Genomic DNA, 25,787 nt, shown 5'->3' with positions numbered 1-25,787 from the left:
AAATTCATTTGTCAAAAAATACTTTTAATACATTCAAAGATATAACTACCTCCTTCAAGCCCTCCAGGGAAGTTTCTCGCAGTTCTAAAATTTGATCAGCTCTTCTTTCTCCAATACCCTAGTTAAAATTTTATCAACAAAATCAGGCCAAGAATAGGCATAAACATAGCACTATTTAAGATTTCAACAAAACATGAGTTTATAGCTAAAGACCAAATAAGAATACCCAATGATCTAAATCATATGGTCTTCTTGTCTTTTATATTTCTTTATTCACTCAGGAAGATTGAATGATTAATATAGACTGATTGAATTAATTGAAGAATTGATTGCAAGTCTGTTTGATTCCCAACTGATGTTTGATGAATGATAAAATGATTTCCTTTGATTTGACAATTTTATAGTTAGTGAATGATGACTAAATGAATGTTGTAATTCATAAATTAAGGAGTGATGATTGTGTGTCGATTTAATGTATTTGGAAGTGATGAATGGTAAATGATCATAACAAAATTTCTTCTTTTATATATTATTCATGGAAGGTTTAACACCTGTCATAAAAATTGAATCACCACTTTAGATTAATATGTTATTCCCCAACTTTATCTCCCTTGGATGCCCTCCTCAAATGAAACCTCTTCTTTATATCTTACAATGTAAGAGTCACTTCTCTTCATCACATGTGCCCCTTGCATTGGTCACAACCTTTCACAATTACCACCCTTCAAATAAGGTCAAACTCTTCATCATTATTGACGAAATGAAGGTACTTCCTTACTATCTTCCCCTCCCTTCTTCCATCAATCCTTCCTTAATTCCTATGCTCCCTTTATGCATATCAAAATTGTCTTATATCTTAGGCCAGAATTTACTATGGTTATCTTATGATTATCCAGTCTTCCATGCCTTCAAAAGAAGTCTTTCCCCCCTATTTAGCTGAGCCAGCAAGGTGCAATTTAACAAAGAACAATCCAACAATTCCTCAACAAATTTGCACTTACATTCTTTTTTCCTTTCAAGCTTAGCATGCTATTAGAAAATCTATTCAATGTTTGACTTGAATAGAATGACCACTACTTAGCATTGACATTAACTAATCTTGTGAAGAGTGAGTGTATCGTGTGATTCATTCATTAGTGTAACTTCAGTTCAAAGGAACTTGCACTAGGTAGAGATGCAAGGGCAATGCAAAATATTATTAACCTAGGGATGCTTTAGTCTCACAATGCAATTCTAGAAGTCTAGAGTAACTTTGAAGCAAGCCATCTTTGTGGGGAGCAAGGTAATGTACTTCTATTTCTAGTATCTAGATAATAGACAAGTACATGGTTCTCATTCATTGGAAAGATCATATGTTGACCAGTAACCCTTATAATACACTTCCATTTAAAGATAGAATTTTCTTTGAGGTTGATTTCAAGGAACATGGTATACATGTATGTTCATCTTGAGGAGTGGATATGGGCTCTATAGGGATGCAAGATCCAAATTGGGTATAGAGATGTGCATTGTGTTTTTGAGACTTGTTGAATACTAATGAAAAATTCTTATATTGAAACATAATGTTCCATTTAGTCCATTAAATGCACTTCTAATAGTTTATCTAAGAAACCATATTTTTTATTTTTTGTATACCTGCCAATATTTTTTAGCAAGACAGAGCATTTATGAACTTATTTCTTATCCAATTTTTGTAATTACTTCTATATGAAAAGTGTATAGATTTTTTTTTGAAATAGAATCATACTAAAATCTTTTGACATGCTTTTTAATGGCTTTGGCTTATCGATATTTCCTATTACAGGTGTATGAAAAATGTGTGGCTACAGTTAAGTTTCCTAAATCAATAATTAAAGGCTCAAACTTACTGCTCATGGGTTTTCTAAACTATGGAAATTCTTATTACCTCCTAATAAAATTGGATATGGATTTCAAGCCTCTTTTTACCCTTTTGGAGTCCAAGAAAGACTCAACAAGTAGATCTGGTCTTCTTTCTAGTTCCATCCACATGTTTCATTTCAACAAGATTGATATTAGAAGAATGCAAATGGTGGAGCATGAGGTGAACTTGAGCCTTTTAGAAAATGGGCAATCATCTCTAGAGAAAGAGATAAAAAAAATTTCAAATTTAATGTTAGAATTTTTGTCTAATCTTGATGCATTTATAGATTCTGATCTTCAGGGCCAAGGGTGCTTGCAGTCAAGATTTTCATCTCTAGTAGATGATGTATTTGAGTTTGACAAGGGAATGCCATTATCTTGATATTTACCAAAACATAATTTTCTTGTTGAATCTTCACCATCAAATCATCTAAGTGTTGTGTAGGGTATTCAGTAAGGAGGAAAGTATGGTCCATCAACTACATGGGATAGGAACTCTCAGTTGTCCTTAATTAATAATACTGGAAAAACTTCTATTGGAAGCTCACCTTTTAACACTAGGTTGATGTCTGAACCAAATCATAAGAATGTATGGCAGACTGGCTCAAGCCCCCCAGCTGGTGGACACAATTATGGAGTCAATACATCCACACTCAACCCTGCAAGGATCCAATCTTTTAATAAACTATCATCAGCTACAAAGTATTATTTTAACCATGATCTCACTTCTTCAAAGTCTCCATTGCATCTGGGAGACACTTTAGGTTATCCATGAATGGAGGATAATCATCTAAGAAAAGTAATGGATTCTCCAAAGGAGGGGCTCCCATCACATTCTACTCATTGGAAAACTAGTTCGTCATATACAACAAGAATATCATTAGTGCATAGGAATTCCATTCAATAGTTAAGGTCTTCTCTTGTTAAGACTTCAACTGGTGGTCAAACATCAACTGTATTCAAAATCTTTGCAACTAGCTTTCACATGATCCCCCCAGCATACAAGTTTCTATTTCTAATTCACTATACTTTTGAGATGGAAAATGGTAGCATGTTGGGTTGGACATGTCAATTGTGTCTGTTGTATGCCTTCTATTTTTAACTGAATATCATCTAGCTAATGCATGAGGTATACATCTTATAGGTCAAACATTAGATTCTTTAACTTGTCATGGTAACACATCTGACATAACTCCAAAAATAAGTAGTCGAAAGCATTGCCTTTCAGATATTGTGTAGTCAATTCCATCCTTGCAAGGAATATCAGCTTATGGAGAAAATCAGAAGAAAAGAAAGACCTTTGAATTAGTTAATACACAACATGCTTCTGTTCAACTAAATGCTTCCAACACTTTGCGGAGATTTGCTAGCCATGCATGTGGGAGCATTCTCAAAGAAGTTAATCATGGGAAAGAACCTTCAAGTATATATGTATCTATTCTTCTTCAAGTGATTAGGCATTCTTCTTTATATATTAAGCATGCCTGACTTACAGGCCAAATGGAAGTCCTAAATATCCCATATATCAAAGATGTGGGCTTGTGAAAGCCCTTTATAGACATATGGTTTTGGCTGCCCTATTCAAAAGAGGATGCATGGCAACATATTTGTTTGTGTCTTGGTAGACCTAGAAGCACCTACTAGGATGTCAAGGTAAATGATGAACACCAGAGGCCTACTCTAAAAGTGGATCTCTCCTCTTTAAGAGTGGTCTTACTCAATAATTCCATATGAATATGTTTTATTTGATTGAATTCATTTATCATTAGTATCGACATGATACCTTCATATCATTTGACTTCTTAATATGATTCCTTATCTTCTAATTCCTCATATTGGTGCACATCAAACTACAATATTTGCCAATATCTTTCTTAAAATACTAATGGATGACTAAGATCCCAAATAGGAATGGATGACCAAGTTGTTACAGCGAGTATCCACCAATTAGTGCCAAGACTTTTGAGTGCTCTTAAAGGATTTTGATGTGCCTTGTTCTTGCTGACTTGCTATGCCCAATTCAGGAAATATGATTGACATAAGAAAATAATGCCTAGCTTAAGATGGCTAGAAGTATGAACTACATAGCTATTTATACCATCAATTGAACATGTGGACTATGCAGTTATTAGCAGCCCAACTCATCATGGAAAAGATTTTCACATGAAGATTTATTGTGAACTTTACTAATATATTTCCAGCTACTCTAATAAGGTTTTGATGAGCATACCTTCTTCCTTCACAACAATATACTTTAATTCACCATAGCCTCTTCAACCAATAGAAATGGTTAAGTTTATCGTAGTGCCTATGTGGTAATATCGTGGTGCCTAAGTGGCATAGTAATTGTAATGTGCGCCAGTCACTTCCAGGAAACTTTACAATGCAGATCTTTACTAACATTTAAGTATACTATAAGTTGATCTCTTGTGATTGTAAAGGCTTTTGGTCTTTTTCAAAAGTTCCCCGAAGGATACAAAAATTGTTTTGTAATTGGAACCTTTAAACTTCTAAATCAAGTAATGGAAAAATGATATTGACTGTTTTTGTCTATTTATCCATTGTGTAATTTATATGGAGTATTTGGTTTTCTTGATTATCTAGCAAGCACCACAAATTTTTTTAATGAATTAATGTCTTTGAATTAATGAACTAATGATGGTACTTCTGATTCTCTAGCTCCAGCTAAATCAAGTTTTAAAAACTCAAAAAAGGCAAATGGTCTTGACGCTGTAGCTATAAGTCTTACATTTAAAATCAACAACAAGGTTTCATACAAAATAGTACTAAAAGGTGTGTGTCTTTTTGGGGTTCAAGTTTCAAATTGCAAGTGCACATATTTGTATATTATATTGGCAGCTTCTATGCTCAAATGGTTGCTGATCTTTGTTTCATGGCTTTCTATTCCAGTATATAGTGCAATTGTGTTGAAAGCAGAAAGTATAGTAGATAAAACAGAGTGGGTTAGCAAAATCAGGACCTTATTCAACCTTCAAAAGGCGTATCAACAGAAGGACCAGTATTATTGTTGTCTTGATCTTATCCATTATTGTATACTAGGTTTGTTTTTTTGGTAGAAGGGTGGTACTGCACATTTTGCAAACATCTACGCCTTCTAGAAATTATAGGATCATTTTAGTTACATTTGAAAACATTAATCAAGAAAAACCATATGTGCAGATATAAAAATTAATCACAACATGTCCAATTTATTTGTAGATATATTTTCCTATGAAGAAAGACCACGCTTGACAATATGAACGCTGAACAAAATGAGACAATGGCTACATTGTGGGCTCAGTTCCGAAGAAAACCTAATAAATGTTATTGTCCTTGCAAGAAGTGTAAAGGCTTAAAGACTCGAAGAATTCTAATCACAACAGCCCAGAGTCATTGTAGGAAACATGGTCATGTTGAAGGGGGCCACAATTTTCATCCATTGCTGAATGTGGATTTCCTACTGGAGGAACATGGAGGTGTGAATATCCAAGCTGAGGATAACACTCTCATGGAAGAAGATGATAATGTGCCAGAGGACATGATTGAAGAAGATGGTATTGGGGCAGGTGATGAAGAGGCTCACAATGATGGTACTAGGGAATCTGATAATGATGATGAAGATGGTCTTGATATACCTTTACTTGAGAAGGCACACGAGCCCTTATACAAAGGCTCCCAAACAACTCTACTTTCGGCTATAGTGTTGTTGGTGAACTTAAAGGTTATGAATGGTATATCCAATGTAGCAATGTCATGTATGCTAAGGTATGTCATTTTTGTCATCTTCAATGTTAGCATACAATTACTATTCATTATATTAACAATGCATATTTGTTGTTGTAGGTTGATTAGTGAGTTTTTGTTACCACCATCAAACATTTTGCCTTGTTTGTACCGAGAATTATCTAACATTATGGATCAGATTGGAATGAAGTATCAAACAATACATGCATGTCCCAATGATCACATTCTATATCATAAACAATATGAATTTGCAGTAGAATGCCCTGATTGTCATAGTAGTAGATATCGGTCAAATCAAATAACAAAAAAAGTGCCTCACAAGGTTCTTTGGTACATTCCCATTATTCCACATCTTCAATGGTTATTCAGGTGTGCTACCTTGGCACAATTTATGGATTACCATGCATGCAATAGAAGTCAGGATGACATTATGTGAATGCCTACCGATGGTTTTGCATTTAAAGAGATAGAAGAAACATGGTCACACTTTAAAGAAGAACCTCATAATCTGAAGCTTTCATTGGTAGTGGACGGTGTCAATCCATATGGAGATATGAGATCTATTTACTCAGTGTGGCCTATTTTTGTTATTAACAATAACATTTCTCCTTGGATGTCCATAAAGAGGGAACACATAATGTTGTCAATGATTGTGCTAGGTATTTTTTTCATTTTATAGTTATCTAAATTAATTTATAAATAGTGCATGAAAATGGTCATAATAATAATGTAATGTTTATGTTCATTCAATTGCTAGGTAAATACCAAGTTAAAGATATGAACGTGTATATTGAGCCCCTAATTGACAAGTTGTTGAAGTTATGGAATGGCATCACTATGTATGACATCTCTAGATTGATAAGACATCGACGATTTCAATTCCATGCAATACTTGTATGGAAAATACATGATGCCCCTAGGCTAACTCATTTTTGTGGTATGTTATATTGTTAATATCACATATTTTTGCTCTGTTATAGTGCTTACACATTACTATCAAATGTTTAAGTTGTGCATGATAATTGTACATGATCCACTTCTACATGATCTTGTAGGTCTTCAGACAAAAGGAAAATTTGCATGTCCAGTTTGTGGTCTGAAGATGAAATCTCGTCATTTGAGAACTTTAAGAAAGCAGGATTTTGATGAGTTTAGACACTTTCTCCACAATAATCATAGGTATCGAATTGTCAAAAAAATCTTGTCAATGGGAAAGAAGAGACATCATCAAGGCCACGAAGAATGACACCTCATTTATGGAAGTTGGAATATGATTGACTTAATTGTCGAGGTAATATCCAATTTGTCATCTGAAGTTTAAAATTTGTATTTTGATATTGTCTTATATTTACTAACGTTGTAATTGATGCTTGTGAAGGTCATCAAGGCATCAATGACCAACTTTCTAGAGGAATGAAAAATTATCCTACTCAATTTAGTAGGTTACTGTACTACAAGGATCTCCCAATTGTGCATTTGTTTGATGCTATGCATATTGGAAAGAATGTAACAGAGACACTATGGAAAATGTTGGATGGAAGGCGTGATAGAGAACAAATTGCCAAAATCTGTACCGACATTCATGAATCCAATCATGCACTAAAAGCTTCCATTGAATCAAATAGCAATGGAGACTGCATAAATACAAGTCCCCTTCCTTGGTTATTAAAGGAGCAACATAGTGATGCATTAAAAGAAGTCATAAAAAAAAAAAAAATTCCAACAGGATTTGCTGCAAATATAAGCACTCTTCTATCAAAGAAAGGTGATTTTGGGCCTAGGTTGAAAACACATGATTGGCATACCTTCGTCAAGGTAAGTCATGTTCTCTATTTATAGTATATTTGTAAGATTGAATGTACTACCTATTGCATTATTTAATAATATATTGAAATGATCATTTTTAATGATCGTAGTTTGTCCTACCTCTATCCCTTCCACAATAGTTTGACAATAGTATTAAACAAGTTATATATGATCTTGGAAAATACACAAGGTTAGAAGTGTTTTTTCTTAGATTTGTAGCTTATTCTCTTAAATCTATTGTATAATTTTATTTAAAATCTCGTTTATGTGGTTTTTTGTGTTGAATCTCTTTTAGGTGGTTATCATCTAAAGAAATTGACAAAAAAGATATAAAATATTGGAAGAGAAAAATTCCACAGCTTATGTGTGAAATGCAAAAGTGTTTACCTCCAACCTTTTTCAATGCTCAAGAACACTACCTCATACATCAAGTTGAGTATATTGAATTGTGTGAACCTGTACAAGCTAGATCAATGTGGATGGTTGAGAGGCACTTGAAATTTATGAAGGGCTTGGTTCGACAAAGAGCATGTCCTAAGGGTTCTATGATAGAGGGATATATGATATACCAGACCATGGTGTACATTACTGAATATCTTCCAAAATTTGTAGCAGATATCCATGTAGATTGCATTTGGGATCCCAACTCTAATGAAAAATTTGAAGGGGAGTACTTGACGGGGAAAGGTAGATTGAGGAGGGTGAGAGGTAATTATATGTTTTTTTTTTTTTGTAGTTTAATAATTATTATTCATCATCAATATATATAAGTTGTTTCTAACTAGTGTAATTTTCTTTTTTATAGTTGGTCGTGAGTGGGATGCACTACACTTGTATATTGCAAACAATCTTATTTGGATGACGGTATGGATTGAACAGTCTCAAGAAAATGGTCACTCATTAACATGGGATGCTGTTGTATCATTGGTTAAAGAAGCTCATCATAATGAAGATCCCAATGTTACACAAATGGTACTTGATCTAATATATGGCTTAAGAGATACAAAGGTATGCATAAGATTACTAATTATCACACATAAGTTTAATATCAACTCACAGATCAATGCAAATAATCTTGACATGTTTGAATAATTGCAGGTCAAACACCACAAAGCTATGTACTACCATGGCTATAAATTTCGCACAAAAAAGTTAGATGAAACGAAGAAAATGTGTGATTCTAGGATAAGTGTTGTCTCCGTGGTCACCAATATTTCATCTAGAACTGACATACATCCTCAATGATCTGAAAATTGATACTATGGAATTTTGGATGATATACTTGAGTGCAACTTTAATTCATTCAAAATAGTTCTATTTGTTGTCAAATGGTTCAGGTTACGACTGAATCGAAATGATCCTGATAGGACTATTATTGAACATGATAGTGGATTTACTATGATTAATACAAGGTCATTTGAGCCAGTCGGAGATGAGCCCTATGTTCTTCCAAGCCAGTGCAAGCAAGTGTTTTATTTTAGTGTTCCACAGAAACTAGGTTGGTCATTTTTTATTAGACATGACCCAAGAGGAAGGCTGGTAAAGTATAATGTGATCGAAGAAGAAGAAATTGAAGAAGTAGAAGAGGAAGTAAATGATTATCAGGAACAACAGTTACCTAGTGATGAAGATGAAGAAGATGGTGATGATTTTGGTCATGCTGACGATAATGGTGATAATGATGATGATGATGTTGATGATGATCATGATCATGGCGATGATGGTCATGATGATGATGGTGATGAAGATGATGATGATGGCAATGAAGATGGTGATGATGGCGAAGAAGATGGTGGTGGTGATGACGACAATGATGGTGATGATGATGATGATGATGATGATGATGACATGGATGAAGATCATGATGATCAATGAAATGTCTAGCTAGGATCAATGTCAACTATGATGGGGTCTTGTACGACCAAACTTTTCTTTCTAAACCATATGTGCACATATAAACATTAAGTAGAACATGTCAAATATTTTTTTAGATATACACATTAGTTACACTAAATTTTTAACTTAAGACAAATGATTTACATATACAATCTACTTTATTATTAATTTTTTTTTTGATAAGTCTATTACTTTAATTTCGCTGCTGATTTCTAAGACTTACTAATTTTTTTCACAGGGTGATATGGATGCACCATCTCAGACACCTTTAGTAGAGGTAAATATTAAATATTGTAAATTTTAATGTTAATATAGAAACAAATGTCGTATTATTATGTTCTTTTCTTTATGGCTTTGGAGTTTTTTTGATGAAATTTTACTGATATTTAATGTCACAAATGATAGGAAAAAGCTAGAATGACTGTTGATCAAATGCGATCTGAAATACAGGCTTCATATCTACATAACATCGCCTTTAATACTGAGCCTGTGTTCATCACCCAGAAAATCAAGCAAAGATACATTGATGAACTTGTTAACATTATCATTGAGGGTGACAAAAGTGAGGAGAAAGAGGCACTAAGAACAGAATTGGGCCGAAGAATCTGATCTTTGCAGGTAACTAGTAGTTCGATTAAAGCAATAATAGAAGTTCAATAGATATGAATATTTTATACTATCTTATGGATCTTGATCTCTAATTTTATGTGTATTTGTATAGACATTTGTGCCATTTGTGACATCACATGGTGAACATGGTGATGGTCATTGCGCACAACCTTCGTGTAAGTAGCACTTTGTTTGTTTTCATCAACATTATAACACTTACTTTTTTTTTGTGGACATTTCTAGCTAGTATCCCATTTGATCTTTATCCATTGCAAATGCCTTTGCTAACAATATTGTATTCTTCAGCTCATGATGAAGTGCGGACTCCTCCTTCGGTTGTCAGTCCACTATTGCCTAGTGCATTGTTGACAACAAGGGCCATGCAAACATCCTCATCTATGCCTAGTAGAACTGGTAAAACCTTGTTTTGCTATTTTTTTTACAAGTTGATGAACAACAAAGTAGCATATCAGTGCTTAAATGATGTCTACAGAAGCCTGCATACACACAAACACATGCATACAGACACCATGCATGCATACATACATACATTTATTGTACTATGTATGCAAGATTTTGTCATTGGATATTGTATACCCTGCTTAGATGCAATGATTGCTATATGTTCCATTCATGAGAGATGAATTCTTTTGAACTAACTACTCATAAAATCCTTATAAACTATTACAAAATCTGATTGTTAAAAATAACTCATTTGATCACTATTTGAGAAATTTCTACTCTATTTAAAGATTTATTAAAAGATTAAATAAAAATGATTTTGCATATATTTCTACTCAACCTACTATTTAAGAATTTTTTATATATGCATTTATGAAAATAAAATTGTGCTACTTTTTGAATTAATGTTTCAGATTCACATGGAAAAAACATTCTAACTTTTGAATCCAAAAGTAAACTGAAACATCATTTAAAAAATATATTTTAATTTTGTCTTTTATGTTTCTCTACGATGTATGTGCGTAGATACTTTTATATTCTTGAACTCTCACTGTGATAACAGACCATGGACCATTGAAAGCTATCCTAAACATAGATGATTAAAAATCACACATTATCTTATCATAAACATAAACAACAATATATCATGAATTCTAAAAATATGGTATCTTTAATACACTATTTTCGTATTTAGTTTTTTGAAAAACTCATGTATTGTTGGTCAATTGATTGAGTAGACTTTGCCGAAGCTGCTACCTACTTTTTACAAATTTATTATTATTAATTTAACATTTCTACTATAGATAAGTTCACTAAAGAATAAAACCCCTATCACACCATGCATGTGAATATAGCTTCCTCTCTTCAATTCTTGCATGGAGTTCCCTCAAAGACACTGCCATGCCAACCTAGGATATGAAATAAGTATTGTTGAAAAACTTTATAATCATAGGTAAAAAAGATAAGTGGTAGATGATGGTTAGACATAGAAACCTATTAGGTAAATTCAAAATATAAGGTCTAGAAATATGGTTCAGGTGTTTCCTACATTCCCTTTCATCCAAACTGGAAGTGCTTGGGGCTCCTATCCTAGCCTCGGTCTACTTTACCTTGGCTTTGATACCAGGGTAAACTTTTCTATGTACCAGCCAAGAGTCAAACTGAGGACCACTAGGTTGATGCTGGGATGATCTACCACTGAGCTACAAGCCCTTTTGGTGACCAATCCATCCATGGTCACTAGAGACTAAAGCTATAATTTCCACTAGACTTCTAATGGTTTACCTACCAAAAGAAAATCAATCCTGAAATCCCTTTATTGGGTTTACTTTCTTGAATATTTTAAATTGGTTGTATGTGGGAATTTTATAAATCATTTTTTGAAAATGTACTTATAACTTCATGGATTCTTTGAGACATTTTCTCTTTTTCTCCAATAGAACTTCCCAGAATGTTAGTTTTGTGGTCACTAGGTCTTGGTCATCCCAATACTGTTGTTCTTTGCCTTACCAAGGATAGGCTTTTAGGGTCTTAGTTTCTATTTATAGTTGTTTGATAAGTTTCATGGTTATTTGATCCACAAATTACGTTGTCACATGTTTTCAAGTTTGTCATTCTGAATCCTGTTATGCATGCATGTAATAGCATAGAAGATGGAAGATAGGTTGTTGGAAAGGATTATCGTGTTTTGGATCAAAGAAACAAGCATGTCGAATTGTGCCAACATCACGTACTCTAGAAGGAAATACATCAGCTAATCAAGGAAATGGATCTCAACTAGTTGGTGTTGCTAATCAACGCACAGGTTTAAATCCATCCTTACTGGCACCTCCCTCTTCCCCGGCTTCATTTACAAATTCAGGCAATCCTTCTACTGTTCAATCACCAAATGTTTTCTTGTCTTTGTTTGCCAATGTTTGTTCACCTGGTGGACCAACATCAACCATGTTTGCTACAGGACCATATGCACATGAGACTCAATTGGTATCACCTCCTATTTTCTCAACATTTACTACTGAACCTTCAACTGCTCCATTAACTCCCCCACCCGAATTAGCTCATCTCACAACTCCATCATCACCAAATGTGCCTTTTGCTCAATTACTTGCATCTTCATTAGATGTAAAAATTGTCAATAAGGAGAATGGTGTGACTTTCTCATGCTCTCCTTATACAACATCAGGTTATGTTGCTACAAGTGATCTTCAAGCTGCATACCAACTATATCTAGGGAGTCCTGCTAGTCAACTAGTATCACCAAAGCCAGGAGTTTTTAGTTCTGGTTCACCATTTCCTAAGGTTAAGTATCTTGGACATTGGAATGAATCCCTAGCTGGTCAAGACACCTTATACAAGTATGAACCATCCAAGTTTTACCATGACATACCCTCCCCTAGAAGTTTTCCACTAGACTTCTAGTTGCATTGTTAAATTGTCATTTCAATCAACACAAGGAAACTTAAATCTGTAGTGTTGAATCATACAATGGAATAATTGCCAATCAGTATTCCCCTTCGAATGCACAAAAAATTCAAATCTTGAAATATTTCAACTATTAAGACTTAATTGGAACAAAAAGCAATATCTATGCCAGTTGCTATAAATAGAATGGCCAGAGTGTAGAAAAGATAATTTGCCATAAAAATCATAGTTTTTATAATGAAGAATATTCATATTGCAATTAGTTGGGCTTGCCTTTAACATCCCAAGTCCAACATCTAGAAAATATTGTAATAAAAAGCATGCTATTAGATACATTCTTTCCTCTGCAGTGGTTCTTGTAAGAAAGGGGTATAACAAGTTTAAGTGACAAATAACAGTAGTGCCCAACCATTTTCTGAAAGCAAATCAGTGCGAAAACCAAGTTTACAGAATATGCTTGAATTCTAGATGAATCTACTTGTTCACTCAAGGATTTGATTGCTTCTTTTGTAGCTTTGCATTTACAAGATTATGCCACAGCAAAAGATTTTCCATTCCATGATAGTGATAAGGTGCTAGATTGTGTTTTGAAGTTGGTCTCTGACCAACAAAACTCTATTCTCATGGAACCTTTCTTTCTATATTTTTGGGTCTTTAAAGGGATATTGAATGTTCAATATTTTCCATCCCAAGATACTAATAAGGTGTCAGATTGAATTCCTAAGTTGCTCTCTAACCAGAAAATCTCTAAGCTGATAGAACCTTTCTCTCTAGATGAAATTATAAAAATAAACTTTTCTCTAGTGGTTGACAAGGATCTGAGCCAAGATGGTTTCAGCCCCCATTTTTTTCTAAAATGTTGGGTTCTTATGGGCATATATATTTGGAGGGTGGTAGAGGAGTCAAGAATCTATAGCTACATATTGAAATATTTCAACACTACATTTATTAAACTTATTCCAAAGTGTCATCAACCATCCACCTTTAGAGATTTCAAACCAATCTCATTGTGCAATACAATATACTAGATCTTCACTGAGGCAATTGCCTCTACACTAGCCAAGGTTACTTCATCTATTATTTCAAATCAACAAGGAGGTTTTGTGGCCCATGAAGTTCTACAATCTATCAAGTTTGAAGTTAGCCCATCTATGATCCTAAAATTGGATAATTTGAAAGCATACAAAAGGGTTAATTGGAATTTTCTTAGATATGTAATGGTAAGAATTGGGTTTACTAGAAATGGACAAAGTGGGTTATGTCTTGCATCTCAAGAGCCAAAATTTTGGTTAAACTAAATATAAATCCATGTACATTCTTCTCCCCGTCTCACAGGGTGAGAGAAGGTGGCTTGTTGTCCTTGTCCTTGTTTATTATCTTAGCTGAAGGTTTGAGCATATTGATTCTACATAAGCACCAACAAGTGCCTTAGGAAGGTATTAGTATCCATAATTAGTTGTCAGCAAGCCATAATATTTTTGTGGATGATGCCTTGCTGGTTGGTAAAAGGTCCCTTAAGTAGGCCAAATGCATTAGAGAGACCCTAAAGGAATACTACAAGGTTTCAAGGAAAAAAAATTAATCTGGATAACTGATATTTTCTTCTTCAATATAGGGAAATTTATGAGCGTGAAAATCTAAAGGACTCTTGGTTTTGTGGTAACTGAAACTCCTAGAAAATATTTGGCAATCCCTTTCTTCCAAGGGGTAAGAAAGTCATCTCATTGGGAAAATATCATACAATTAGTCAAGGATAGAATTGGAGGATGGAAAGCTAGATGGTTGTTCATTGCTAGTAGTATTTTGCTGCTAAAATCAGTCCTTACTACAATTCCAAACTATATCATGTCAATGATTTCAAAACCAAAAGGTGTCCTTGAATCTTTACAAAAATCTTGGAAATTTTATTTGGAATGGTAATATGGCATTGGTCACTGGTCAATAGTGCTTCCCCTTATGATTGTCACCATTCTACTTGCAAAAACCAGTCAAGCACATGGTCTTGGTTGACATAGGGCTAGCTAGGAAAAATACTTGCCCTTAACTTGCATATCCCTCAGTTTTAGAGGTTGCCACCAGTGGATTTGCAAGTTAGGGCTGCATATGTACAAGGCCGTAGAAAATAGGGCTGTTTAGACCCCTTTTTACTAAAATGTTGATAACTTGCAAAACCCAACTCCAATTTATGTCAAATCAAAGCCAAAAAACTTATGAACACACCCCTACAACTAATCCACACACTTAGCAAACATAACAGTACCGTACAAAACTGTACAACCCATTATAACAACAAAATTACCAGTAAATTAGAGGTTTTTTATTCATTTTCTCCAAGCATTGACTACAACCTGATCTCCCTCACCTTCTGAGATCACACATGATATATATAGAGGCCTATAGGACTATTGGAACAACCAAGTAGCTGTTCCCCTACTTAAAACAAACAATAACAACTTTTAAACAATACCGAGCAACATTTTTAAAAGTTGTCAGCAACTTTTATATGCAACTTTTTGCATTTTTGCAAATCTGACTACCTAATGTACTAAAAAAGTTCAAAAACCATAAAATTGGCCTATATTGACTCAAACACCCTATTCTAAGGCCTCTTGGTCCCATTGAGCCACTTCATTTATAAACACACCAAAGTGCTAATGGACCTTACACACATGAGCCTTTATTACAAAACATGGGCCACCTAGTAAAGTATGGACCAAACCTTTATTCCAACACCATAACTACTTGAATTCTCCCTTTCATGGAGTGGCAAGGTGTCCTACATCATAGGTACTTGTTCTCTTGCCTCGTAGATACTTGTTCCCCTGCATCATTGGTTAGGTGTCCTGCACCACAACCACTTCATGGAAACAAATCCCACACTATCTAGTCCAATATCATACATCATGTCTAGAATGAATGATTTTCCAAAAATGTGATCTTATTAATAAGATAAATGGAAAGAAAATCCTGAATTAAATCCTTAATGGAATGTGAGGAAAAAACATTTTTGCTAGTCAATTTCTTCAATTTGATTATATCCATAAGTATGCTTTAATTCATTTGGTGTTTGCTTTAATTGTCATGATGTTTCAGTTGATAGACCAATAGAGAACAGTACTGCTGAAGTTGATCCATTTCCTGGAGCAGTTCGTGTGATTAGTACTGGTTCATATGAAGGGACATTATTGCTGAATAAGAAAACTATGTTTCCGTTAAAAGAACGAAAGCTTCCAGGTGCTTTAAAATTGTTTTTATTTAAAGTGTAAATTTAATTAATTTTTATATTACTCATTTTGGACTGATAAATCCTTTATGTTTTTGTCGGTAATAATGTTTTCTTTGAACATCTTTTTCATATGACATTGAGACTATTCGGACCCACCATACGTAAAAGGTACGTAGTTTCATATCATTGCTACATAATTTTTCTTTTCTTCCATTTACTGTAATATATTAAAGCTATTGATCTAATAATCTATTTGTTTTTTAAAAAGGTGGAATTTACAAACCGTGGAATTAAAAAATCAGCTCATTGCATCTTTTGACGAGAAATTTGGAAAAGACATGTTTGACAATGGCCTACTTCTCAAAAGAGCAGCAAAGCATATAAAGACTGTGAGGGATCAATATAGAAGGGCTCTTAAGGATAACCCAAAGTATGACTATCCAGCTATGATTCCACCAATGGAGTGGAATGAAATAGTAAAAGATGCAAAGGAGAAAAGGCTATGTGAAGATAGAGATAATGAAGCAGCACAGGGCAAAAAGAGGTATGTCATGATAGTATTAAGTACATTGTAATCATGCACTAATTATTCATATTTGTAAATATATAATCTTAGATGTTTGAAATTGTTCATAGATTGCAGGACACATCCATGGCTACAAAAGCGAGACTAGAAAAGTTTGGCCAACACAAACTTGGCTCTGGTGGCTATATGAATCTCCAGTCTCGAGTTGTAAGTAGGAGCAATGATATGAAATAATTTTTTTTAATATAATGTTGCAAAAAATTTTGTTTAGTGAAACCATACATACAAAACTGATGATATTAAGAAAAAAATACAGGGCATAGAATTCAATGTGGAGGTCACAGATGAAGATAGAAAACTTGCCTTGAAGGAAGGCTATAAAGTCGTGGCTGCATGCCTACACGAAGAATCTGTAAGCCTTTCCCAAGAATCTAGTTCACCAAATGATATCTCACAGGTAAATTGGTTAGATGAAAAGTAAATGAAATTGAATAGTTGATCCTTTTCTTTTTTGGTATTAGTTTTGAACGTAAATTGACTACATAACAATGTGCATAACATTTTATTGCAGCCTTCATATCCTACCACAGAACCTGCTCGTGACGAAGGCCATAATGTGCATTATAGTGGTGGAGGTATTAATTTTCTATTGGAAATTAATTATGTAATCAGAAATATGAAATGTTCTCCTTCCATTTATTGTCCAAGCATGGTCTTATCCAAACATATATTCTATGCTCACTGTGCAGATCTTTTAGAAAATGTATTGTTTAAAGACTACAACCTCTTCAAACTTTTCTCCAAGTGAGGGTTCCATGCTAATAAAAATATAATAAAAGACCACTTATTAGCATCCTCAAGAATATGCATCTCAAATGACATGAGAGACTTGACTTCCTAGTCTTTAAGATGTGTGTATCTTTATACTTTATAGTTGTCGAGAGTCTTTTTGAATATACACCATCTAAGTTCAAATACTGGTCATAGTTGAAAGAGGATAACAGATTGTAATCACTATGAAGCAAATGGTAACGAAAATATAACATGATTTTAGGAAACCTGTTATCTCTCCTTACTATCTACTATTTTTTTGATTTGGGTTAAGTAAACTGTTTGCATTTCTTGTATTATGTATTTAGGGTATTCTTGAGCAATGACAACGAGGTTTATAGATTGGCAAGGCAATTTATTATATGATTTGGAACATTCACATAGTTTTGTTCTTATTTCTCTAACATCACTACTTTAAAGATTATCTCTGGTTGCTGAAACATATTCATTATTTTAAAATAGGGATCTTTAAGCTTTTGATTAGTAGTTGACTATGATTTCCAACACTGTACTTTGATAAATCATTTGTTCTAACAAATCTCATAGAGTAAATATTGTGATATTGCTATCATGATTTAACTGTGTAGTATTTGAGTCAAATTTATTGACTCATATTTCATGCGCAATGCTCAAAATGGATCCATCTCTCATGATAATATTTGTTTGAATATTTCAGAGGATGTTGAACATCATGTTGAAGGAGTGGAACATGTTCCAAGTGTTCAACATGTTGACATGGCAGCGGATCAAAATGTTAATGTACATGATGTGGCATTGTCAAGTAAGAAAAATGCATGTTATGTTGTACTAGTACTTAATTATAGACTGGTAATAGTTAAAAAAAGAAAAAGAGTATGCCAATTTATCCCATTCACTTGTTCTTACAATAGAGCCCCCTTTAGTGCAACAGCCTCCTGTTCCAAAGAGAAGGAGCCATCGTAATTTGACATTACACATGCCAGAAGAGGAGGAGAATGATGCAGATATGGATGCTCCTATGAGTACTTTTCTTAATAGAGCTCATAAAAACAAAAAGAAGAAATTATGTTTTAAAAGTCTTCTTTGATAAACCTTGTTGGATAATGAAAGAACTTTGTTTTAAGTAATTATGTATGAATGATGTGTATTAATACTGATTTTTATCTTATGTTAATGAATATTGTTATGTCTTAATGAAGTCTTGATTAGCATTGTGTATTAATGAATTTTATATCATATTAATGAATGTTATGTGATTGTATTGATTGAATGTTATAGTTCATAAATGGATGAATAAATCAATGAAGTATGTAATTAGATGATAATGGATACTTTAGATTGATGTTAGGGGGAGGGGGGTGAGGCTAGATGAGCTTCCACCTTCATGTGGTTGGCCTTGTTAAGTAGAGAATATTATAGTATTCTTGAAACTAAGTGAAGCTCAAACTAACATAAAATGGACACTTTGCATGTGGTAGGTCTAAAATGATCCACGACTACTGCTACCCATAACATGAATTTGTGAAATACATTCTGATATCACCAATTTCAACACTGTATTCAAAGCATAGGAGTGGCCTATAGTCTTAGCATGAATTTTGAGTAATGCCTTAGTCCAGATTTCCTCAGAAGTGGCTGGAAGAAACCTGCACGAGTCTGAGACTATGAACTCTCCCCGCCTTGGCCAAGAAGAACTTGCCAACTCTCTACTATTATGGCAAACTACAGAGCGATGTGGCTGGTCTAAAACTGACCAATAAGTTCACAATTAAAGGAATGATCCTTCCTTCACCAAGGATTGCCAAGCAATGATCTCAAGTGTACCAATTTGATCAATGCTCCAATCCTTATTGAGAATCTTGTCCCAATCAATCTCTAGATGAAACAGGGACACAAAGTGACTAGTCAAATGGTGAATAACACCTAAACGTCTGAAAATTTCATCCTTATATCTTCCAAGGTCACTCCAGTGAATCCCAATCAATTCCATTACTTCTTGTTGAGAAATCCCAACATTGACACCCAATCAAGATTGATCCCCAAGACCAATGCATCACATGAAGAAACTACATTCCCAAGCGCCATAACAAGCACAATGCACTCTTACTCTATGATGCAGAGGTGGTGTGTGGTATCCATCTTCTTCATATGAGATAGAAAATCCATTCATTTAGCAACAACTCTTTACTCCAATTTTCCCTCAAGGACTTACCTTCCAGGCTACCCCAAGTGCACTTAGAGTTTCCCAAACACCATAACTTCTTCCAAGGCTTCAACCTTCATTCTTCCTTTGTGAATCATCTCCTCATGGCCTTTCCACCATGTTACATCCATCCATTAATTTTGGACAACTAATCTCTTACCCAACATTCATATCTAGCCTTAAAGCTAGTAGCCCTCACCAATCACTAATTTGGATTTCTCTCCAATAGTTCCCAAACAACTAGGGAAACTAAAACCTGATTAAGATACCCTTTTAGGATCTATACATTCTCCCTAAGTTTCAATATCAAATCTTTTGGACCATACCCAAGATCTGATACTCCTAGCCTATCCACACTAGGCCCAATTCTCCAATTTTACATAGCAACCCACAACTCCACTCAACCCTATGATTCCAAAGGGTAAAATAGTCCTTCTAGGGGTTGAGAAATAATAGATTTTCAAGATTTTAAGGTTCTACCCTTTACACAACACATTTGCCACCAAACCCTTGGTTTTGGGGTCACTAATCCAGGGCATGTTCAATAGGACCTCTAACCATATCACCAGAACAAAATAATTGCATAAACACTTCATAACTAATCCCCCCATATGCATTTGATCACCAAACATCTTCAATCCTGAAGTAAATAACTTTTAATATGACTAGTGTCTATCCAGGGCCTATTCTCAGTCAGCAACTAACTATCATTGTAGTTCTTCAAGAATATTCCTTCAATTGGAATTGCATTAGTTGCAATGGCTGAAGAAATAGGACTTGAAATGGCCATTCATTCTTTGGAGCATCTCCTACAGTATGGAGAGAAAAATATTAGAAGAGCAATCCCATTGGCTCTAGGCCTATTGTCAATATCAAATCCAAAAGTAATGTTCATTGTTTTGTCCTTCCGTTTGCTTAAATACTCAATTCTTGGCCCTTTAATTTGCTTGATTATTTATGTGATAGAAGTTTATTGCTGAAATCTGACATGTAAACATCTATATTAGGACAATGTGATGGATACTTTGAGTAGGCTTAGTCATGATACCGATTCAGAAGTTGCTATGGTGAGTGGTATTCGTTATAATATTTCTTTGTAATCTTTCCAATTTCCACCAGATAGGTTTTTCTTATGAATTTGCTTAAAATTTGACAATCTAAATAACAATGTGTATTTATAGGCTGCAAGACTGGCTCTAGGATTAATTGGTGCTAGAACAAATAATGATCAATGAGCTAGCATGCTACGAAATCTATCGAGCTATTATTACAAATATCCCAGCCTTCTATTCTGTGTATGCTATATTGCCAATTATTAATGTTGATGCTGCAATTTTATTTTCTAAGTTTAACAATGTCTAACAAATCTTAATTCAGGAAATCTGACATAAATAGATATATTGTAGGTCCACATTGCTCAAGGTTTGGTTCATTTAGGAAAAGGGTTGTTAACACTAAGTCCATATCATTCAGACCACTTTTTGTTGTCATAGTAAGTACCTACATATTGCATTCCTGAAGAAAAATTTTAAAATTGCAAACTTCTGAACCCATCTGCTTGTATTCAATTTGCTTCACTCTTTGCACTTTTTTTATATTTATTTGGATATGTTGGGACTTTAGCAGCTTGTTATCTATATAATTGGCCTACTAGGTTCTTTGCACTCTTTTTCTATTTATTTGTTTCGTGTCTTGCTAATCTAAAACCTAAATTGATTTCCAATGGTGGGAGTTCAAACTAGGGCCATTTCTTTGGCCAAACCCTTGTTTTGAGGGTTTCACAGGTAGAGAGGAAGAAAAATGTGTAACTTTCAAATGGAGATTGATATTCCCTCCAAACCAATGGCAAAATTCTCTAAAATACAACCTCCAACTGAACAATGCAAAACAATAACCTTACAACCATTAAAAATTTGTACTGTACGAAAAAAAGAGTGAAAATGTTGTAACAACAGGTTCTCTATTATATTTTGGAAGAAAAATACATTTGAAAACTTCTCTTGCCCTCTCATTCGGGTGTACAGGGCCTATAAAGGCATTTTCCAATAGTTTTAACCAACCAATGACAATTTTATGGTTATTTGCAAAAAGTTGCTGATTTGTTGCAAAAATTGCTAATGCAATTTTGCAATTTTTATGCATTTTTGGAATTCCAACTAACCTCCAACCTAAATGGGTTCTAACTATTCCAAGTGATCATTCTAAGACTCAAAACTACTAAACCAACCTAGAAAACAAAATCTAAATCAAATTCCACCTTTGGACCAATCGATGCTCAGGTTCATATTGTCACCTTGGACTATTTTTGGTATTTCCTTTTACCAGATTTCTTACATGCAAAATTATTTAAGATATATTTCTTATTGTCACCTTGGCCTATTTTTGGTATTTCCTTTTAAGACAGATTTCTTACATGCAAAATTAGATAAAAGAGAATAAGTATTATTCTAAGCTTTCTTAGAGATTAAAATGATGGTTTGTATGCATACACCTTTATAATTGATAGACAACACCACTTAGAAGTTAGCAATAGCCCTGTATGTGATTAATGTTTAAGAATGTCCAATAGACTACAGACAAGGCAAGGCTGGTAGACCTGGAGCTCAATTCCAAGTTTACTGGCTGCGACAATGCCCTTGCATGCTTATGGTATTAGCTATTTCCTTTTATAGGTGGCAGAAGAGTAGTATATTTCTACTAACACATGTGCGACCTTACCTCAAATTGCCCCCACATCCCTCTTAGATCTGACACGTCCCCAAAGGATATATGATTGTGATAGTTAGGAGAAATTGGCACCACACAACAATATTTATTGAGCGCTTGTAAAACTTCATGTCCCCACTTGGAGCAGCTACCTTATATGCTCAGATGAGCCTGCCAAGTCACCTTAATCATTCATGTGTGTTTCCTTTAATTTCTAAGTAGTATTCATGTAGAGTGAGTGGTTTATGCCTTTTGCTACTCTAAGTTTTGGTAACAAGATGTGTTTTTGGTGCAGGCATACTTTTGGGCCATTTTCAGGAGACAGCAAGGGATAGCTATCAGAAGATAGGGAAAATAGGGAGACAACATTGGTGCAGTGGGAGACAACATGTGTGAGTAATCCATAAAGTAGTATAAATCAAATGTTTTAATTGATTATAGGTCAAGATGCCAAAGGACTCCATCGACTTGATTGTATTTAAGGAAAAATACCAACATTCAAAGATGCCAAAGCAAATGTTGAAGTTTCCTTGCACTTTGTTGTTGTCTGGCAAAAAATATCAGTGATCTCAAAGGTGTCTAGTGCCCTTGCTTAATGCCCACTTATAGGTAGGTAGTTATTTGTTATCTCTGCACACTAAAAGTTGTTTGAGTTTTCAATGAGAGTTTCTCTATGGGAATGTGGCCTGATTCAAGCTTGTACTTTCAAAAGAACTTCCAATATTTTATGGGTCACATTCTCAGACCAAGCTTCATTCCCCTTACACTTCACTCTTATTTCTACAAATGTGTGTTTTGACTACAATAGAAATGAAGAATTTTAGCTTCTATCAGGTTATTGATAGTCTATAGAATAATAAATCTTGAAATCTTAATTTGTTAATGACTGTTTGGAAACTTTGATGATGTATTCATATATTTGTAAGAAATGTATCTTTTATCAAAGAGATGAAGAGATTTCTACAATCTATAATATTAAATATATAATATTTTTGTATACAATTGCTTAGCATTTATTTACTTTCTACTATAATGAATCATGAAATGTAATCTAAATAATGTTAGAAAGTTGATTCATATTTTTATTGTTGATCTTGATTTATCACTTGATATTGATATTGGGAATTTAACTAAGCCCATCTTCTACAGTCAAACATTGTAAGTGTTTGTTTGGTATCTAATGGTATTTTGAAAAATGTATTTCCTTGAGCTTATTGTCTACTTTATAGAGACTGAAAGGATTTAATACTATATAAATTATTTTGGTATCTGATGGTATTTTTCTTGACCTTATGTTATGCACAAAGTTGTTTTTATACAAGTTTGTTTTATCATACAATTGTTTGATGAATGATTGTATTTACATTTTATTACAGTTTCTTTGTTTAAAAGCACATTTATTTTGGGGGGCACATTAATTTTTAAAATATTTTCTTGATAGTTGTTCTGATATGGAATTGGAAGAGATCTTGATATACAGAACTACCATACCATGAATTCCAAACCCGACCTGAGTTCAGTTTGAGTAAAATATGTAAGTCCAGTTTTTGTTTATTTAGTTTTGTACCTGATTCAATCTGAATGCTATTTTTAATTATTTAATTTTGTTTCTCTAATATCTTTGCCCAAATGCCTATATTGTGAGCACCTAGTGTATTCAATCTCCTATTCGCATAGTTGTCTGCTCAGATTATATAGCTTAACAAATAATAACTTAAGTATTCAGGAATTCATGCATTCATCTGCTGCTATTCAATGTTTGTGTGCTTTAGGAACAAGAATTTGGAATGGATACGCTGATGGGAGGATGCATGTCATGGAACAAGATGCATGTCATGGAACGAGGAGCTTCTTGGTCAGGGTCTTGCATTGAATGATGAATTGGATCGTGTGCTAGGGAAACACGACTCCATTACTACAGGGTCTCCTGTTACGTGAAAAAGAACATCAACTCATGCGGCTCCTCTTGTCAGTATCAATTCATGAAGTTTTTTAGATGTTTGATTTGTGTTGTGGAAATCAGGTAGATTGGCAGCTAATGCATTTCAGTTTGGATTTGTCAATCTGAATGGCCGAAAGCAAAACCTCTCCTTTGGAACTGCTATATGATTTAATCAAAGAATTTTTTTTTGGGTGAATTGTTGATGTTTGATGTTATATTCTTACATGGGTGTTTTTTTCCTCTCCTCTTTTTTCTTGTAGGCATATGTAACTAAAGAGGATACTCTAATTGTGACCTTGACAGTGAGAGAGCATGGCATTCTCTGGTGATGTAAGGCTCCTTGATAAAATGCCCTGGTCAAAGAAATCAGCATTAGTAGAGTCTACACTTGTGGAAATGGGTCTTTAGGAATGTGCCAACACTCCCATAGGAATTTGGCACCTGAGGGGAATCAGTGGTGGAGAAAAGAGAAGAGTGAGCATTGCCTTAGAAATTCTAATGAGGCCAAGGTTCTTGTTTCTAGATAAACCAACAACTGGCTTAGACAGGTATGAATCTTTCTAAATTGGTGCCAGATACTTAAACCATCTTCAAGGTTTTTGTTTGTTATAAGTTTTGTGGATGTTCCTCAGATGATACCATTGGTTCAAATTCATCTAACAAGGAACCTTTCAACCCAACAATAGTTGTTTGAATTGGTTATATTGTGAAGTCTCATATATGTAAGAGGGAGCCACTATTATAGATATATAAGAGGGAGTAGGGTGTACTTGAAGAGAATGTTTCAAGACTTGTTCGTGCAAGAAAGTAATAATAATTTATATTGTAGTCAGCTTCAGTTTTATCTTTCCATTGAAGCTTTTAGTCCAAGGAAAAACTAACAGCATATAACAACTAGATGCTTAATTGAGAGTATACCATTTAAGAAAAACAATTTCAGATTTTGTTCAACAGTTACACACTTTTTTTGGCTTGATAAACCTTAGATGTGAGGATGAAGATGGTCATGTTTGGTCTTGTAAGCTGTAATGGACTATTCCTAAGGTTTTCCAAGCTCCTAAATAGCTATGTTTTAGTGATTTTTCATTCTCAGAACCTGAATCTACTTTGAAAATCTTGGGTGTAGCCTTCATTAAGGTGGATTTTGACCACTAAATGCTATTCACAAGTGTTTAGTCCTGCATATGATCAACACCAATAGCATATGATAAAGCTGGTGCTTTTAATATGGATGATATAGTAATCAAAGGTGATTGAATTGTAGTTAACTTGTGTTTAAAAAACAAGCAATATTCAAATTGGAAAATCATGAGCATTGTGGAGGAACATTGCGTTCAAGCATCTTGTCAAATGGTTCACATGACTTATCTATGCTTCCATTTTGCAAGCATGTCTCCCAAGACAAATGCTACTACTTCATCTACATTGTCTAAAAAAATCCTTTATGCTTTGATGGATGCCTATAGTGTATCTTAAAGCTCTCATTCAACAATTATGAGATGATCAATCAAGAGGAAATAGTTGAGAGCTTATAGTGACACAATTTTCAGAAGAT

General features: G+C 34.1%; 1 protein-coding gene across 1 annotated transcript; it reads left to right on the top strand.

The window, feature by feature from the left end:
• Positions 1-760: 760 nt before the first annotated feature.
• LOC149551263 (uncharacterized protein At1g76660-like) lies at positions 761-24,399 on the top strand. The gene is made up of 3 exons (XM_089790074.1): positions 761-766; positions 12,043-12,733; positions 24,314-24,399. The coding sequence occupies exons 1-3, from the start codon at positions 761-763 to the stop codon at positions 24,397-24,399; spliced, it is 783 nt and encodes a 260-aa protein (XP_089646200.1).
• The last annotated feature ends 1,388 nt before the right edge of the window (positions 24,400-25,787 follow it).

This window comes from Cupressus sempervirens, chromosome 6 (genome assembly GCF_028749045.1).
Source record: "Cupressus sempervirens isolate cs-2001-9-10 chromosome 6, ASM2874904v1, whole genome shotgun sequence".
Classification (NCBI taxonomy): Eukaryota; Viridiplantae; Streptophyta; class Pinopsida; order Cupressales; family Cupressaceae; genus Cupressus; species Cupressus sempervirens.
This window is presented reverse-complemented; position numbering and strand designations above follow the sequence as displayed.

Excerpts from the sequence above, each read along its gene's own strand:
- LOC149551263 (XM_089790074.1), top strand. Across the intron at positions 12,734-24,313 it reads TTGGAATGAATCCCTAGCTG|GTAGATTGGCAGCTAATGCA; the intron begins GTCAAGACACCT and ends TGTGGAAATCAG.